This window comes from Lithobates pipiens, unplaced genomic scaffold (genome assembly GCF_037356315.1).
Source record: "Lithobates pipiens isolate NorthernLeopardFrog02 unplaced genomic scaffold, aLitPip1_a1.2 Scaffold_23, whole genome shotgun sequence".
Taxonomy (NCBI): domain Eukaryota; kingdom Metazoa; phylum Chordata; class Amphibia; order Anura; family Ranidae; genus Lithobates; species Lithobates pipiens.
The window spans coordinates 198223354-198237339 of NW_027507785.1; the positions used below are offsets into that span (position 1 = coordinate 198223354).

At 42.1% G+C, this 13986-nt stretch overlaps 1 protein-coding gene across 2 annotated transcripts in view; it reads right to left on the reverse strand.

Annotated features, from left to right (window-relative positions):
- Window positions 1–13986, reverse strand: part of NEK7 (NIMA related kinase 7) — a 227893-nt gene that overhangs the window by 193494 nt on the left and 20413 nt on the right. The window contains exon 2 of one of the 2 annotated variants that reach the window (XM_077452742.1): window positions 11018–11103. The exons of the other annotated variant lie outside the window; for it this stretch is intronic. Coding sequence (XP_077308868.1) covers window positions 11018–11074 — 57 coding nt within the window. The 5' untranslated portion in view covers window positions 11075–11103. The remainder of the gene's footprint in view (window positions 1–11017; window positions 11104–13986) is intronic. 2 annotated transcript variants of the gene reach the window in all.

The following is a 13986-nucleotide window of genomic DNA, read 5'->3' on the forward strand; positions in this document are numbered from 1 at the left end:
GCACTAGCCTGAACAGAAACATTAGCTTTTTAGCAATCTTCTTTAGAGAAATCTATGCTCATCAGTGAGTCTTGACAGGTTATTGCTATGACCTCACCAACATTTTTTCCTTCAAAAGCAAAATAAAGTAGTCAGCCTTTTTGTGCTACACAGGCTATCCTGTGGAGGTGTATGTGACATTCAGGAGTTCAAAAATCTTTAACCTTTATGTCTGACTCATAAAATCCCAAATGTATTTATCTAAGGGCACCATCGTTGAACTCCACTTGATAAATGTTGCATGGGACACCCAACTGACACCTGTTAAAACCTCAAACGGTAACAAAAAAAAATAAAAAAAATAATAATAATCTATGTATAATGTATTGTTGAAAATGCCAACATCTGTCTGCCATAAAAGGAAAAAAAAAAAAGTTACACACACACACACACACACACACACACACACACACACACATATATACCTTACTTATTTTGACTATATACAAAAGCCTATGGTAAATCTGTCAAGCAACCACAGACATATGCAGTAAATTAATACAAACGTGATTAGACAATTCATGGCTCTTTCCCCCACTTTGAGAACGCATTTGAACTTGACAAAGATTAGCGTGAGTCTCTAAGACACAGTGACAGCCGCATGCTGAGTCCAAACTCTGGCTAATGTATTTTGGCATGCGAGTTTGTAATCACACATTTACATATGCAATGACCTATATTTGCATGTCAGATCACACACTGTCTGGCTTGGTTAGGGCCAGGCGCCTCCCTGAGAGAGGGGACCAGAGTGGCTGTCCAAGGCCAGAGGGCCACGGGTTTGCTCTGTGAGATGGGGTAAATCTGCCGCTGTTGATTAGGCTGACGAGCCCTGAGCATTAGACACTTCATTAGAGGTAATCTGTTTAACAGTGGGCAGTGCATACAAACTTCACAGCCCAATTTTAGAGAATGTTTCCATCCGCTGCTTCCCCCTCATTTTTTTCTTTACAAAGGCCAGAAAGGTCACTGAATAACAGTCTTGTTACATCTGCACTGTCACAAGATTTCTGGAGTCAGATAGTTCTATACAGATTAATGTCTCATCTTGTAGTTAGAGTGAAGCAATTTCCATAGAATAATTTCTCTGAATACTAAATACTTGGGAGTCCTTTTTTATTTTAAAGCCCTCGAGTCCCTGACAAATGCTTTATTGTTTTCTGGGTAACACGTGACAGTCTAAACATTATTAGTCTAAACTTTTTTTTGTTTAGTGTACTGGCAAAAAGAAAAAAAAAAAAAAAAAAAAAAAAAGAAGGAGGACTGGTTAAAGATCATAAGGCAAGAACTTTATTTATCAATCCTTTATTTAGTAAAAACATGTTATACACCTTAAATATTATAGATTTATTTTTATTTTATTTTTATTTTACATCTTGTAAAAGTAGTGTTTGCCAGTTAGCATGTTCCAGTAGTTAAAAACAAAAAAAAAATAATAAAAAAAAATAAAAGCTGTGTCTGTGTATAAAAAGAGGGCCCGGCTCTCCCCCCAAAAAATGACATGTCAAATGTGGCATGTCAGGGGGTCACTTCCCTTAGAGCGGAAGTTCCATTGTTGGGTGGAACACAGCTTCAAGTCCTCACTCACACCTTTGTTTTTGTTTTTTGTAGTGTTTACCTACACCTGACTACATTCAACATGCAGAATCCCATCCTGTTCACACTGCAACGCTCAGCTGCTCATTGCCCTAGACCAGGGATATGCAATTAGCAGACCTCAGCTGTTGCAAAACTACAAGTCCCATCATGCCTCTGCCTCTAGGTGTCATGCTTGTGGCTGTCAGTCTTGCTATGCCTCATGGGACTTGTAGTTCTGAACAGCTGGAGGTCCGCTGATTGCAAATCCTTATGTTAGATTCAGAAGTGCATGAGCTGTTGGATCTTAACCACTTGCCAACTCAATATGTAAATATATGTTGCAGCTTGCAAGTGATTTACCAGGGTCATGGCTGAAGCCATCAGTCATAACCCCTGTATCTTTCGTATGAGCTCATTAACCACTGTATTGCTTCCTGAAGCGGCGGGGGGGGGGGGGGGGGGGGGGGGGGGCTACTACCCCCCAGCCGCTCACCGGTGCTTCTTGGGCTTACCGTTTTTACCAGCGCGTCGGAGAAACACCACAATGGTGCGGCTGGCTGGTCACAGAGGCAATGTAAGACTAGATAGTCTGATTGGCTCTATGGCCATGGAGGACATTTCTTTTTTTAAAGATATCAAGTACAGGGTAGCTGCTGGCCCCAAGCATAAAAGCTCACAACCACCTCTGGAGCTGAGGTTTCGTCGTGGCCTGCCGAGCCGAAGCTGTGACCTGCACACGCTCAATGGCCGGACTGGGGAGACTACAAGGATAAGAGTATCCAGCCTGTCACCCAGCTGGCTGTTGATAGCAGATTACAGGATCATTCATCTTGCGCAAAAAGCCAAGCTTCTGTATATATATAAAAAAAAAAAAAAAAAAAAAAAAAGCACCGATGGGCCCACAGTGTTCCTAGGTCCTTCTCCTACACTAGGCAAAATAAAACTGAGGTCTGTCTACAGATGGGAGGGTTGTTAACTAAGGGACTGCCCCCCAGGGTGGAACTAAGAGTTCTGAGTGTTGTATTACAACTATGCCTAGTATTCACCTAGTGATAAGGCCAACAACCCATTTGTTACAGAGAGGAGCTGTGTCGGTCGGTGAATATAAGAGAAAATTCACTTTTATGAATAAAAAAAATAAAAATAAAACACCACACAACAAATTAGCCCAATTTTTTTTGTATTTTGTGAAAGATAAATGTTACACCAAGTAAATTGATACCCAACATGTCATGCTTCAAAATTGCGCCCGCTCGTGGAATGGCATCAAACTTACCCTCAAAAATCTCCATAAGCGACATAAAAAAAAAAAATTCTACAGGTTGCATGTTTTGCGTTACAGAGGAGGTCTATGGTTAGAATGTATTGTTCTCACTCTACCGATCACGGCGATACCTCACGTGTGGTTTGGTTTCATATGCAAGCTACTCTACAATATATATATATATATATCTCTCCTCCGCAGCCGCACGCTGGATAACATTACTGCCTGGCAGCTTGCCAAGCAAAACTTTGACCTTTGGACGGAGAGGCAAGAGCAGATCGCTTCCTCCTTTTTGACGCTGCGACTACACAAATATGGCAATAAAGCGGGTAAACTTCTATCCCGGCTATGTTCAGGTTTCAAGCGTCCAACACATACACGCCCTGAAACTCACTGATGGCTCCATTGTCACTAATCCTAAGGCAATTAGCAAACTACTGGCCGACTATTACACATCCCATTACACCCTAGATGATCTCAGGTCTACGATAAAAACACTATCCCTTTCCAAAGCCCCAGGCCCTGATGGCTACTCAGCAGAATTCTATAGACTAACCCAGGATTTTATCCCAGCCACCCTATGTAAAGTATTTTCCGCCCTCTGGGACGGCGGGTCATACCCCCCTACGGGTGCACAGGCCCATATTAAGCTGATCACCAAAAAAGGCAAGGATCCCTTACACCCAGGTTCCTACTGGCCTATATCCCTTATAAAATGTTGACGTAAAGATCTTGTCCAAATTTATAGCCTCGCGCCTGGCCACTATCCTCCCCACACGGCCCAATCAGGTTTCACCGCAGGCAGATCTGCAACCTTAAATATTCGCAAAGTACTGCTGGCATTGGAACGGGCAAAATTGTGCCCAGATCAAGATATAGACCTCATATCCATTGACGCCGAAAAGGCTTTTGATAACATTAGTTTTACCTGGCTATTTAAGGTGTTACACGCCTTTGGCTTTTCAGGCCCAGTTACGCACTTGCTATGCCAGATGTACAGTGCCCCGGCTGCCAGATTGGTTACCCCGGACTTCATTTTCGCCTACCATCCCTCTCACTAAAACGAACAAGACAAGGCTGCCCCCTGTCTCCCTTGCTATTCAACTTAGCGATTGAACCCTTGTCCAGAATAATAAATTCCCCCAACAGCATCAGCGGAATCAATGTTGGAGACCAGACCTTGCAGTCTGCTCTCTTTTTGCAGATGACATTTTACTTTTTTCGTCTAACCCACCAGCTGATTTTGACACGCTACGTGACCTATTCACGACATATCGCCTATGCTCCGGGTTCCGAATTAACTATGATAAAAGTGAGGTTCTCTCCCTGAGTCCATGGAAGGCTAATGCCTGGCAATCATCCTCACCCTTCACAATGGCACAACACCACATTACCTACTTGGGAGTATGCATAGGTCGGGAGCCCTCTTGTCTCTATACCCTTAACTACCCACCTTTGATTACTAAGATTACGCAAGAACTGGAAGCTTGGGCAGGCCTGCCGCTCTCACTTTTTGGGAGATGCCATCTCTTCAAGATGGTCTCCTTCGTGAGACTAGTGTACCCGATGCAAACCATCCCGCTTTTGCTTAAACACTCGGATGTACAGAAGATACACAAGGCCTTGTCCACTTTTCTCTGGGCCAACAAAAAACCTTGCATAGCCCTCCAGAAATTATGCCTTCCAAAGACTGACGGTGGCGCTGGCCTGCCTAATCTACGTTTCTATAATCTCTCATGCCTTTTGAGACAAGGCCTAGATTGGTTAGCTGGTAAATCTAGATACTCGAATCACAACTTTGAGAAAGCATTGGTACACCCCTATACACTTCCCGCGGTTCTCCATTCTAATATACTCGCTCTACCCGTACATCGTAAGACGAATGTGCTCATCCGAGACACAGTGGTAGCTTGGAGGGAGGTTCGGAGGCTCCTGGGGTTACCCACTAACATTTCCAAACATTTTCCCATTCAAGGCAACCCCATGTTTCCACTCTCCACCATTCATCCAGCCTTTGATCTCTGGGGGAAACGTGGTTTGGTCAAAGTTGCTTCCCTCTATGAAACTGACCGCGGAAAACTCAAACCTTAACAAATCCTGTCTCAGGAATATTCGCTCCCTTCTTATCATGTGTTCCATTACTAGCAACTGTCGAGCTATCTGAAAGCAATTGGAGGGCTGCGCCCGGACTGCTTACGTAAATCACACTTGGATGCTGTGCTTCAACAGGGTGACTACTCCATCTCTACCCTCTATTCTCACCTAATCATTCACCATGCGGACAAACACCATATTGCTCCCTTTAAACAATGGGCCTCTATCTTCAATGATGCAAGCTTACCGGAAAAAATCCTGAAAGGCTACAAACTCGTCCATAAACTTGTCATTTCGGAAAAATGGCAGGAAATTCAATTTAAAAATTACTCATAGGCCTACTACCCCTTCCGCACAAACAATGCGGATCCCTCGCACGCCAAATGCCCATGGTGCTCCCTTGATCGTCCCACCCTACTTCATCGCTTGTGGGACTGCACTTCAATATCCACATTTTGGGACTCAGTATTGGACTATATTCTAACCATCAACAAACTACCTGTGCCTAAAGACCCTCTTACCTGCTTGTTTAGCTGCGAACCTCCATCTTTGTCACAGACAGCCACACGACCTTTCACCCTTACCCATTGGTCGCAGATATGCCTTTTAGCAGCTCACAGAACTATTATGAACCACTGGATTAACTCGACTCCACCGAGTCTACAAGGGGTGAAACCCTGCTCTCCTTGTTCCACATAGAAAGATTTGATGTTATCTCCTCCCATTTCAGCTCTACTCCCCGCTTCTTCACTAGATGGAGGGATTATATCGAACATCCGGAGGATATTACATCTCTTATTTATCCCTTCCGATACACTAGTTGGTACCTACGCCATAATATCAGTAACACGCTGGGGAGACTCAAGATATCGACCTCACATCTCCTTTCCTACACAGGACTCTACCCACCTGCTGAATCAGCCTCCATCTTGCTCACTCGACCCTGGCACAACTGGACCTTGTGATGTGCAAACTTCTGCCCGTCCCTCTATATTTCCCTAGTCCATTTTTGGAACCTGGATACATTTATGCTAGATCTGGTCACGTATCATATATGAAGGGTGTGCATGTTATTGTTTCTATGTAAGGGTTTCACACTTACCAATGCTTGTCTCGTTCACTGGGTTCCATTATCCTAGCCGTAGGAGGGTGTACACCTCCCTGGGTGTCATTTCACCACCCCCCCCCCCCCTTCTCCCCCCTTGTTAACGATCAGAACGTATGTCATCTTGACCTGTTAGATCACTCTAATGTTCTCTTTTTTTTTGTCATGAATACTGTCAACCAACCTACTGAATTGTATTGTGTAAACTTTCCATAAAAATATGTTTTAGGAAAAAAAACAAAAAAACAATGAAAATATATATTTTTGAAAGAATTCTTACTTAATAGCATTTCTTCACGCCTGCCTAAAAAAATTCAAGCTACACCACGGATAAATGCCACTTCAAATGCACCAGAAAAAAAAAATTAAAAATTCAGGTCAGCATCTTAATTCACAAAGTTCTGTCCTGGTGATGCCTTCATAAAGATAGTGTGTCCACCTTGTGAGGGGGGGGGGGGGGGAGAGAAGAAAGATGAAAGCTTTGTCAGAAGCACTACAATCTTTGAGAGGTAACCATAAGTTACCATAAGTCCATCAGAAATATGTAGCTAAACAAGTCTCATTACAGAGGTCCTCTGCCAATTTGGGTATTGTTTTCTGCAAGAAATAATCATTCTCACCTAAAGTGATGCAGATAATGCCCTGTCTTATTAAAAACCCTAAGATCATACCACTTGGTTATAGATAAAGGCAAACAATGCCACTCAGCAACATGAACAAGCCATTCCTTTGTTGATTTGGATGTACGCTTTGGGGCATTGTCATGTTGAAAGATGAAGTTACTCTTCATGTTCAGATTTCTAAGCCCTTGTACACAGGGTCGGAGATTCCGACGGAATGTGTCCTATCGGACCATTTTGTCGGATAATCTGACTGTGTGTGGTCTCCATCGGACTCTTTCCGTCGGGAGTATCCGACGGACCAAGTTTTCCAACTAAAATTTTCTGACAAAATGCTCCGATCGGACATACTCCGATCATGTGTAGCCAACTCCGATGGACAAAGTGCCACGCATGCTCAGATCAAATTCCTAGACCAAAGCTATTGGCTACTAGCCTGAACGTAGTCCCGTCGTAACGAAATAACGTCATCATGTTATGTACAATCGGATTTTCCGACAACTTCCAACAGATTTGGTTGTCAGAATGTCCGACCGTGTGTACAAGGGCTAACAGAAGCCTGAAGGTTTTGTGCCAATATTGACTGGCATTTGGAATTGCTCATAATTCCCTCTACCTTGACTAAGGCCCATGTTCCCGCTGAAGAAAAAAACAGCCCGAAAGCATGATGCTGCTACCACCATGCTTCACTGTGGGTATGGTGTTCTTTTGGCGATATGCAGTGTTTTTGCACCAAAGAGATTGTTTGGAATTATGGCCAAAAGATTAAACCTTTGTTTCTGAGCGAGTGCTGGTGCTGACCTACTTACAGACACTGCATCTCAATTTAAATATGCCATCTGTTTTTGAAAAGTTCTCTCTCTTTAGTTTTTTTCTTTGTCAACCTTCGTTTCATCAGACCATAACATTTTCCCACAGGCTTTTGGGTGACTTAGATGTGTTTTTGAAAAATTTAGCCAGGCTTGGATTTTTTTCTTGCCACTCTATCCCATAGCGTAGACATATGAAGAATGCAGGAGATTGTTGTCACATGTACCACACAGCCAGTACGTGCCAGATATTCCTACAGCTGCTTTAATGTTGCTGTAGGCCTCCTGGCAGCCTCCATGATCAGTTTTCTTCTAGTCTTTTCATACATTTTGGAGGGACGTCCAGTTCTTGGTAATGTCATTGTTGTGCCATATTTTCTCCCCTAGATGACAGTTTTCACTGTGTTCCATGGTATATCTAATGCCTTGGAAATTCTTTTGTACCCTCTTCTTACTGATATCCTTTAGCAATGAGATACCTCTGATGCTTTTGAAGCCCTTTGCAGATCATGCCTTTTGCTGTAGGATGCGCCTAAGAAAATTTCAGGAAGTGAGCCCCTGTCTGCACTATCTGGCTCTTCTTAGTGTGCAGTCACCTACGATGGACACGCTTTGGCAACAATGGCACACAGATATTCCTACATTAGATAGGGAGGAATTTTAGGAATGTTTCGAGGACATACAGCAAAATCTACAAAGGAATGGTTCACAAATAAACGCATCCAGGTGTTAGAATGGCCAAGTCAAAGTCTAGACCTGAATCCAATCGAGAATCTGTGGAAAGAGCTGAAAACTGCTGTTCACAAACGCTCTCCATCCAACCTCACTGAGCACAAGCTGTTTTGCAAGGAAGAATGGGCAAGAATTTCAGTCTCTCGATGTGCAAAACTGATAGAGACATACCCCAAGCGACTTGCAGCTGTAATCGCAGCAAAAGGTGGCTCTACAAAGTATTAACGCAAGGGGGACGAATAATTTTGCACGCCCCACTTTTCATTTTTTTATTAGTTAAAAAAGTTTCAAAAATCCAATAGATTTCGTTCCACTTCACAATTGTGTCCCACTCGTTGGTGATTCTTCACAAAAAATAAAAATTTTATATCTTTGTTTGAAGCCTGAAATGTGGCAAAAGGTTGAAAAGTTCAAGGGGGCCGAATACTTTTGCAAGGCACTGTACAATTAATTATATATATATATATATATATATACACACACACACACATATACACACACACACACACACACACACACGTCCCCCAGTATAGATGACACATTCCTCCCCTTTCACATGGTTCACTGCCCCGCCTCCTCTCAGTGCTCCCCTCCCCGGTGTCTCGGGTTTTCTCGCCCCTTCATGGTGACAGCGGCTCCTCCTCTGTGTCGGGTGGTGTGGGGTGGAGTCTCAGTCCGGACCCGCCACACGTGACTCGGCCGACTCCTCCGAATGGAGCGAAGGGCACCCCTAAGCCAGGAGATTGATGCACGCATGTGCAGAGCACAAGCTCCAATCACGGCAGCGCTGGAAAGTGGCCCAGCGAGGACTTGCCGCGCCTGCACTCTGCATCGGGTCTATCGGAAGGCTGCTGGGTAGAGGGGGGAGGAGGAGCCGAAAGCAGATCAGGCGCGTTGCTGGTGGGACGTCAGCTGGGTGGAGAATGCAAGCAGGCGTAGCTGCGTGCTCATGGACGTGGTGCATGCGTAGGACACGGGAGGATACACAGGATTCTAACGGACTGGCAGGGGGGAAGCTGCGGACTAAGGGTCAACGGATCAAAAAACTCACAGATCGGATCGTTCCTCGGATCAGAGTCCCGGATCGGATCAGAAAAAACAAAACAAAAAAAAAAAAAACACTATCCCTGCCCCCACAGCCACGTTGTTTATTTAAATAAAAGGTATAACATTATCTCCCCCCCAATAAAATGCAGCTTATTACAAGCATAAAAACATAGTCAGCATATCACTGATGATTTGCGCCAAGCTCACCACCGATCAAAGTTCCTCCAAACAGACCACCGTGATAAATCCCGGGATGCCTATTGGCGCAAATCGTCAGTGATATGCTATGTTTTTATGCTTATAATAAGCTGCATTTTATTGGGGGGGAGAGATAGTGTTGTACCTTTTATTTAAATCAACAATGTGGCTGTGCCGAGCAAGTGGAAAGGCTTAGATAGGATTAGATAACTGAAAAAAAAAAAAGAAGGAATAGATAATAACTATCTAATAGATAGTAGTTAGTTATTAGGTTAGATTAGGTAATAAATGTAGTGGTACCTGCATAAAAGAAGTTTTGAATGAGGGCAGGCAAGGCATCCAGCTTGACTCCTCCAGAATTCCTTCACTTGGGCTGACACAGGCTGAACAACGCGCTGGGGGTGACATCAGCGCGCAGCTCGCCGCCGCCGGGTGTACCAAGATGGCCGCCAGCTCCGGAACTAGGCCGAAGCCGTGGCCTTTCCTAAGGCCATGGCCCGCTCCGCGGATCGCATGGTGCGGACCAACTAATCGATAACGAAAATCGTTGACAACGATTTTCATTATCGGATAATATCGATAAATCGTTTCAGCCCTAGTTCGTTCTATTTTCTAATCATTAGTGGGGTCAAATCGACGTTCATTTTCAATCATAGTGATGGGAAAATTTGGAAATAGAAAACTGCTTGGTCAAAAGAATTTTCAGACTGTGTGTGTGCTTTTCATTCAGAAATGACATTCATTTTAAAAACAGAATGTTAAAAACAAGTGAAAAATTCAAACATTCTTTCATTCAGCGACTGTATAAAGATTTTTCTTCTGAATATTCTTGTCTGAAAATTGATCCACGTGGCCAGCATAAGGCTCGGTACACACCTATGCAGTTTGCTTTTGATCTGTTTCTGCTGTGCTTTTTGCTGTTAGTTTTGATCTTTGCACACGTGATTTTGCTGCAATTTGTGTTTTTGCTTTTTTTTTTTTTGCCCAATTTGTTGTTGGGCAGAATAAAAAACACAAATTGCTGCAAAAACACATTACATGCTTCTCTGCAGCGTCTCCATTGAACCAAAAAAAAAGCACCGCTTTGCGTGAACGTGTCTCATAGGAAATCATGTAAATTAATTGTAGCGTGTTTCTGCAAAAAACATAGATGCAAACCAGGTCTAAGACATTTAGTAACATAATGGGGTTAAAAAAAATAAAAATAAATAAAATTAGCCCTTTTATAGTACATAAAAAAAAAAAAAAAAAACATAAATCACTACTATAAGGGGTTCATTTTTGTACTGTAGAACTGTGAAAGTAATATTTACAGTAGAGATTTGTGCTTTTTGTACTAAAGGGCTCATTTTTTTATTTTATTTTTAACCCCATTATGTTACTGGCCGATTAATCGATTATGAAAATAGTAATCAATTCATTTCATAATCGATTAGTTGTCAATTAAATCGATTCGTTGTTTCATCCCTACACTGTAGGCACGCATATAATCAGATGACAGCACAGCCATGTTACAAGCTGGCATGTTTCATACCTGTGGCTGGAACTGAGGCACTGGTGGTCCCTGCATGGCCTGACACTGATCTTCCATTATCTTAGATGCACAAGCACCACAGAGCTCTGAAACACAACATAAAAAATAAAAATGCAACACAGGGAAAAGATACAAACAAACAATCTACTGTTTCTGAAAATGTATTAAAGCGGTAGTAAACCCGCAATTTTTTATTTTTATTTTATTTTTTTAACACCTGCAAAGCAAAAGGCATAATGAGCTAGTATGCACCGCATACTGGCTCATTATGAAATACCTTAGAACGAGGCCCCGACATCTGGCCCAATCCACGACGAGGGAGCCGACAAGCTCCCTCTGCGTTTCTTCCGGGTATCGCGGCTCCGGCGCTGTGAGTGGCCGGAGCCGCAATATTGTCACTCCCGTGCATGCGCGTGGGAGATATTCTGGCCGGCCGGCCACTGCCGGATTTTCAGGCCGAGAATCCCCTTGTGCGCATGCGCCGCTGCAGTCAGCGGCGCATACCGAGGGGAATATCTCCTAAACCGTACAGGTTTAGGAGATATTTTTTTTACCTACAGGTAAGCCTTATTATAGGCTTTCCTGTAGGTACAAGTTAAAAAATTGAGTATACAACCACTTTAATATAAAAGGATTTTAAATATACTGTAATGTCTATGTACATCCAAATTAACTCAAGGGGCATATTTGCATAGTCATGGCTTCACACCACCCCAGTTGGCCCTCCAAGAGGCAATGTTCAAAAATGTTTATAGGACTGTCCAAAGTTGGAGGAGTGAATAACTCCATACCAGGAATTCACAATTTTAAAAGATTTTACCCTCTTCATTATGCCACATTTTTTAGATTTGCAATCAGGAATTAGATTTTGTGTCACTTATCTACACAACAAACAAAAAAAAAAAGTCAACAGCAGGCATATCAAGGAGGGCTGCAACTAACGATTATTTCCATAATCGATTAGTTGGCCAATTATTGTTTTGGTTAATAACAAAACAAAAAAAAAAAAAAGAAAGAGGATCAAATTGATTTTAATTTTCAACCACAGTGATGGGAAAATTTAGAAATAGAAAACTTCTTAGTCAAAGGAATTTTCAGACAGTGTGTGTGGTTTTCGTTCAGATATTACATTCATTTTAAAAACAAGTGAAAATTTCAAACAAAATTCTTTCATTCAGCGAATGTACAAAGATTTTTAGTCTGAATATTCTCATCCGAAAATTGATCTGTGTGACCAGCATAAGGCTCAGTACACACCTATGGCGTTGGCTTTTGATCTGTTTCTGCAGTGCCTTTTGCTGTGCGTTTGGATTTTTTGCGCAAGTGATTTTACTGCAACTTGCATTTTTTTGGGCAGATTAAAAAACACAAATTGCTGCAAAAACACATTACATTCTTTTCTGCAGATTCTCCACTGAAGTATATTGAATCAATAAAGCACTATTTTGCATTAAAAGTCCCTGATCCTTTTAAATATGAACATGTCCCATAGGAAATCATGTAAATGAACTGTAGTGCATTTCTGCAAAAAGCACCAAAAAACACAGAGATGTGAACCAGGTCTAAGACGTTTAGTAACATAATGGGGTTAAAAAAAAAAAAAATTAGCCCTTTATAGTAGAAAAGGCAGATAATCACTACTGAAAGGAGTTCTTTTTTTACTGTAGAACAGTGAAATATTTACAGTAGCGATTATTTGCACTTATTATAAAGGGCTCATTTTTTTTTTTTTAACCCATTATTTTACTGGCCGATTAATCGATTATGAAAATAGTAATTGATTAATTTCATAATCGATTAGTTGTTTCAGCCCTAATATCAAGTGCCAAATGGGCAGTGCTTGGTGAAGGCAGACAGCAATCAGCAAGAGGAAGGTGGGAACAGAAAACAAGTCTTATGTTTATCTTCTATTTCTTGAAAGAACACAATATGTATCAATCCTACGTACATTCATAACTGAAGCAATAGTATCATGTCTGTTTGTGAATGAACACATTTGCAAACTCTGGAGTCTGCTCTTTGGCAGTGCATTAGGACAGAAGTGCATAGTTGGAACAGCACTAGCTGGATACGAGTCTCGAGTATTTCTAATTGCGTTTCTTAAATTGTAAAAAATAAAAAATTTGGTATTGTGGCTGTGTTGCTAATGGTGATCGTTTACCAGATACTAGAGTCATCATATATTGTGCACGACTAAAGCCTGGTACCCGCTGGGTTCAACGGAAAAAAAAACCACACCATTAACAGCGCCGGTCAGAACCACTGTACTAACAGTCCAACATTAGTAGAGCAATATCCCTCATTAGCAGTTGTGTCCTGATGGGTACAGCCCCCCACCCCAACACTCCAGTCAGCGCTCCCAGTCCTTGGCATTGGGAGCCGGTCAGCTGCTGGATTTCCAGCAGGCTCGTTTGGCTGGCTTATGTCGGACCGGCTGACACACACTGGCCAAATGTCAGCCAGTTTTTATTGAGCCAGCCGACATTTGGCCTGTGTGTACTAGGCATTAGTGTAAAGTTCCTTAGTGTTATCAATTAGCATGGAGTATGTAAGAGAAGTGATTTATCCTTTTAAAAGTCCACATTTTTCAATGAGTTAGCTTGACTTAAAATGTGCTCTACCAAACGGTGGATCAGAAAGTTAAAGAGTTAATGTTCTAACTGGTGGCTAATTAGTGTGATATTTAAGAGAAACAGCAACTCTGTAGTGGAGTCTACTCTTTGGGAGTGCATCAGGATAGAAGTGCAGGAGGGCCAAAAAAAAAAAAAAAAAAAAAAAAAAAAAAGGGAGCATATAGTTTTAACAGCAGTGGTTTGAAAAAATGAAAACATGCGTTTGGAGAAAGCCAACTTTCTTTGGTTAGTACCTGTCTTTAGTTTCAGTAAATTTTTTAAAAACGTCTGGTTTAATTCAGTGAAATACTTGATTAACATTTGTTTTTCGAGGTACTTTTTGGAAGCTGGGTTCCA